The sequence below is a fragment of the Eretmochelys imbricata genome, chromosome 20 (genome assembly GCF_965152235.1).
Source record: "Eretmochelys imbricata isolate rEreImb1 chromosome 20, rEreImb1.hap1, whole genome shotgun sequence".
In the NCBI taxonomy this organism is placed as follows: Eukaryota; Metazoa; Chordata; order Testudines; family Cheloniidae; genus Eretmochelys; species Eretmochelys imbricata.
This window is the reverse complement of record NC_135591.1, coordinates 6,246,522-6,252,160: the sequence shown is the minus strand read 5'-3', so window position 1 is coordinate 6,252,160 and position 5,639 is coordinate 6,246,522. Positions and strand designations below refer to the sequence as shown.

At 47.6% G+C, this 5,639-nt stretch overlaps 1 protein-coding gene across 1 annotated transcript; it reads left to right on the top strand.

The window, feature by feature from the left end:
- The first annotated feature begins 627 nt into the window (after positions 1 to 627).
- On the top strand, positions 628 to 5,291 carry BCDIN3D (BCDIN3 domain containing RNA methyltransferase). Its single transcript, XM_077838685.1, has 2 exons — positions 628 to 843; positions 3,403 to 5,291. The coding sequence occupies exons 1-2, from the start codon at positions 640 to 642 to the stop codon at positions 3,994 to 3,996; spliced, it is 798 nt and encodes a 265-aa protein (XP_077694811.1). The 5' UTR covers positions 628 to 639; the 3' UTR covers positions 3,997 to 5,291.
- Positions 5,292 to 5,639: the final 348 nt, after the last annotated feature.

The window sequence follows — 5,639 nt, the reverse complement described above, 5'->3', positions numbered from 1 at the left end:
TTCTGGAATAAGAGTGCCTTGTTCCAAATTAGTTTAATCCAAGTGGTTAAGCTAATTTACAATAAGGAATTTTTATTCTGGGAATAAGAATGGAGTAACCAATCAGGAACATTAGTTCGGAATAAGCCCAGGTGTAAACAAGGCCTATGAGCGCTTCACACGGTGAGACCCCGCTCGCTAGGGTGACCAGATGTCCTGATTTTATAGGGGCAGTCCTGGTATTTGGGGCTTTGTTTTCTATAGGCACCTATTACCCCCGGCCTCCGGTCATGATTTTTCACACTTGCTGTCTGGTCACCCCACTGCTCTCCCTTGGGTTTTGTAGGTCCTACAGGAATAGAAACAATAATAACCCAGGGCTGACAGGAAGTCCTATAAAGAGGCCAAAACCTGGGCATCATAAAGCCTACGTTTCCCATTCCAGCAGCACAACTCCCAAGGATGTGAATGGCGGGGAACCCAATTACTAATACATAAGGCCCGGCGGCGCTTTCCTCCCCACCGCCTTCACCCCTCTCAGCCTCCCCCACCCCAGCGTCTCCACTGGGAGCTCCGCCACACGGAACCTTTCTGCCCCCGGCCAGAAAAGCGTTGGCGCTTGGTGTCCCGCCGGGCGGCTGAGCCGAAGGACCGAGCAAGATGGCGGCCCCCGTGAGTGAGGGGGCCGAGGGGATACCCAGCGGCTCCGAGCCCGGGGCGGCCCCCTTCGGGAACTTCCCTAATTACTCCCGCTTCCACCCGCCCGAGGACCGCGTCCGCCTCCTGCCGCCGGCGCTGCTGGCGCGGCTCTTCCCCGAGGGGCCCTCCCCGCTGCTGGGGCTGGACGTCGGCTGCAACTCGGGGGTACAGGCCGCCCGTGCCGGGGGACACTGGTCAGGGAGCGGGGGAGGGGGCACTGGGGTGACGGTAACACGGGATGGGGGGGAGACGCGAGGGAGGGGGCAGTGGACTTGGCGGGGGGGGGGGGAGAACGCGAGGGAGGGAAGACCAGGGGGCAGCATGGTGGGGCAGTGCCCAGGGGGTAACGCGAGGGAGGGGAGGGAAGACCAGGGGGCAGCATGGTGGGGCAGTGCCCAGGGGGTAACGCGGGGGAGGGGAGGGAAGACCAGGGGGCAGCATGGTGGGGCAGTGCCCAGGGGGTAACGCGGGGGAGGGGAGGGAAGACCGGGGGCAGCATGGTGGGGCAGTGCTCAGGGGGCAGCATGGGGGAGGGGAGAGGAGACCGGGGGGTAGCATGGGGGGCAGTGGGCTGGGGGTAGGGTGGGGCATGGTGGCGCAGTGCCCAGGGGGCAACATGGGGAAGGGGCAGTGCATGGGAGTAGCATGGTGGAGGGGGAAGATTCTGGGGTAGCATTAGGATTGCCAACCTTCCTGGACTGGCCAGGAGTCTGCCAGAATCGGCCTTGATCTCCTGGTGGCTACTGAAACCAAACTGGGAGATTTTAATAGGCCAAAGTCCAGTTGGCGGTGCAGCAGGGCTAAGGCAGGCTCCCTACATGCCCTGCCTCTGTGTGGCTCCCAGAAGTGGCTGCCATGTTTAGCTCCTAGGCGCAGGGCTGGTCAAGGATTCTCTGCGTTGTGACCACCCCGAGCGCCGACTCCACAGCTCCCATTGGCCGGGAACCACCGGAATCTAGTTTTGCAAATCTAATTTTGCTTTGTTTTGTCCTAATGCCTGAAAGTTGAAACAATGTTTTGGGATTAAATGAAATGACAGTTGTAGTCCTGACCACTTGTGGTTATTTTAAAATCTCATGGTAATTTTCATAAGGTTGGTGTTTTGGCAGAATTTCAAGGCTCCTACCTACATTCTATTTCTCTAAATTCCAACTGAATTTTACCTGGAATATTCTTTGAGATGTATATTTTTTGCCCTGACCTGTGTGTAGATGTGGTGCATTCTACTCCAGAAGTAGCTGTTTTTCTTTAGTGCACAGAGAAATGATCCAGTGTATAAGTTGGACCTGGCTTTAAAATGGCGTTTGTGGATAAAGAGGAGTATATTAGACTGAGAACTATATTTAAAAAAAAATGCATTTGAGTAAAAGTACTACTTTGCATTCTGCTTTGGATGCATTTGTGTTACAACCATAACAAATGTTTCTTAATCTCCTTGCATTATCTGAGGGATAAATGAGTGATTCTAGACCTCATTTCAGATGAGCTTTCAAGAGATCAACTAAACATCTGGTCATAAGGCCAGTGTCTAAAACGGGTTTTCAACCTTTCTGAGCCGCCCCCCCCCCCCCCCAACGTGCTATAAAAACTCCATGGCCCATCTGTGCTGCAATAATTTTTTTTCTGCATGTAAAATCCAGAGCCAGCACTGGTGGGTAGCGATCAGGGCAATTACATAGGGTCCCATGCCACAGGGGGCCCTGCGAAGCTAAGTTGCTCAGGCTTCAGCTTCAGTCCTGGGTGGCAGGGCTCAGAGCTCCAGGCTTCAGCACTGTGCCACATGGGTTTGGCTTTCTACTCTGGGCCCCAGTGAGTCGGGCACTGGCCCTGCATGGTGGACCCCCTGAAACCGGCTCGGGGGCAGGCCTGGACCCCGGTTGAGAACCGCTGGTCTAAAATACAGAAACCAATGGGGAAATGTCTGACCACTAGAGGGCACCGTATCCCTAAATAACCTAATACTCTTGCACACTAGAGGTATACACAGCTGTGTACATTCCTTGGTATCATGTCATTTGGCAATTTCACCAGCAACTTTGATGGTAGGAGACACATTCAATGGGACAGCCTGAAAAAGGAAATGGAAGGGAAAGCCCTGACAGTACCCATCTTATGGCTTTATAAATATTTTTCCATAAGTAATTAGGAGGAGGAAGTGTATTATTATCAATATGGCCTTCTAAATCTCTATTCAGGTTATTAGAGTCCTCCAAGGCTTATCTAGAGAGCCAAATATAGCATCCACCTCTCCAAAGGAAGGGGGTATTCAGCAAGATTATATATTGGTAGAACTAATCTTCCCCCGTAGTAGTTAGGGTAGGATCCTGAGTATCAAGGGACCTGGCTTCTGTTCCTGGCTCTGCTGCTGACTTGAGGCGTGATTCAAAACCCAGCAGAGTCAATGGGAAGGTCCTTGCTGTGTGATCCTGATTGAGTCACTTTAATGCCTCTAAAATGGGGATAACACACAGGGAGGTTGTGAGGCTTGGATAATGAATGTCTTTGAAAGCCCTTAGAGATCTTCAAATGGAAAGCGCTGTGACATTTTTTTGTCCTGGTTCCAGAAGGATGAATCCATCAATGGGTTGCCCTACTCTGCTGGACTTCGAAACCTCAAGAAAAATCTGAGACCTGATCCTTGTATCTCAGTGGGCCCATATACCTTGGTGATCTGTTACTGAACAGGGCATGCTGAATGAATCCATGCTGTTTTTCCTTCTGCAGGAGCTAAGTGTTGCTCTGTACAGACACCTCCTTGGTCTTCAGGAGAACGAGGCCAGCCCTGATCAGCCTGTTGTTGGAAAGATCCTGAACCTCCTGTGCTGTGATATCGATGCAGCACTGATCGAGAGAGCTGAGCGATGCAGTCCCTTTCCTGGCTCCATCTCCTATGCCACCCTGGATGTCATGGATACTGGCGCCCGGGAGTTATTCTTGAGCTCCTATCTGAGCAGGTTCAGCCGTTCCACCTTTGACATTGGCTTTTGTATGTCAGTGACCATGTGGATCCACCTGAACCACGGGGATGATGGCCTGGTGGAGTTCTTATCTTACCTTTCATCTCTGTGCAAGTACCTGCTTATTGAACCCCAGCCGTGGAAGTGTTATAGAGCAGCCGCCCGGCGCCTCCGGAAGCTGGGTAGGAATGATTTTGACCACTTCCGCTCTCTTGCTATCAACGGGGACATGGCAGAGAGGATAACCCAGATCTTAACTGAGGACGGTGCCATGGAACTGGTGTGCTGCTTTGGAAGCACAAGCTGGGACAGGAGTCTCTTGCTTTTTAAATCAAAGAGAGTGACTCAAAAGCAACTCTGAGAAAGGGCAGCCCTGTGCCTGATGAAAACATCATCCTGCACCCATGCAGAGGGGGTGGGGGAAGAGAGAGGTAATGGTCTGAACATAGAACTGGGAGCCAGGAGCTTCTGAATCTGCATCTCTGATCTCGCGCTGATTCCTCTCACCCCTCTCTGCCTCAGTTTCTCCATCTGCAGAACGAGGATGATAATTGGGGTGTTCTGTTAAAGTGCTTTTGAAGATAAAAAGTGCCATATAAGTTCTTTGTACATACACAGATTATTTCATGGAAGGACAGTTTTAGTTGGCTTAGTTGGGGATCGGTTCTGCTTTGAGCAGGGGGTTGGATTAGATGACCTCTTGAGGTCCCTTCCAACCCTGATATTCTGTGACAGTGCATATGCCTTTCCCCAGGGGGTTTTAAGAAAGGAGAACAAGAATACACTTCCATTTATCACATGTGATAATCCATTTCTCGCCTCATGTAATATTTTATATAGTTCTGTTTTATGGCTGCGCTTCTGAGCTGTTTGTAAGTGATAACTGATGGACAGTTCCAAAGGGGTGTGGATTTGGCTAGCATTAAGAGCCGTTCAAACAGTATCAAGGCATCTTTGCTGCCATTTGCCTCATAAGCAAACTTCAGCAGTCTGCCAAAGTGTGTGGACTTTGATTGTCCCATGGAATGAAGTTTTTGTGGGGCGTGTATCCATATAATTCTGTAACAAAAGTGAGAGCTCTTTGATAAATAACCTTCAGATAAACTTTTTTTATTTTTAATCAAACATGCATTTTATTTTTGCTCTTCAAACTTTCCACTTAACCAATGAGTGTATCCAATTACATTTTAGGAATCAAGGGTTCTGCTAATTGAGTTTATAGCACAATTGCATAATAAAAGCAATGCCTTTGCCTGTATATTAGTCATAGGAAGATAATTAATACTTCATGAAATCAGGGGGCTTGGTTGAAATATCTTACTTTAAATTAATAGAAAAAAACTATATTTATTTTCAGGTAAGGCAGCTGTAATCAAATTTAAAAAGCCTTAAAATGTGGGAAATACAGTTAAGGAATTGTCAAATATTTATTTTATATCAAGAAATATTTCAATTCTTTTTAGCAATTCTATGTTTCATTTTTTCTCATTACGCTTTCTTTAATGATACTAATGATTTTCAACATATTTCCAATCTTGGCTCTTTTTATTCTTCTATGTATAATAGAAATGTTTACTATCTTTAGTACTTTTGATAATTAGTAAGATTTACATGTATTCTGAAAAAACTGATTAAAAGTATCTTGTTTAATTATAATTTGCACACTTCAAAGGCTTTAGGTAGGTGCAAGTTGTAAGGTACTCCAGTTACATGTTCCACTGTTTTCTTACAATATGGCTGGAGTTAAACCTGGGTATGTATCGTAAGTTAGTAGTATCATTAAAGGAAATGTACAGATATAAACAAAGAAAGGGAAAATTGACAGCATTGACACAACCTTCCATGAGGAGGAATTCTTGTCTCACTTCTAATGCAGTTTGGCAGAATGCCACAGTTTACATATCTATATGACACTGACCTTTTTCCTTATTGGAGCTTTCTAAGTGACAGTATAATTGTGTGTAGTGCTTGAAGAAACCAATAAGAAACCCATAATCAGCTTAA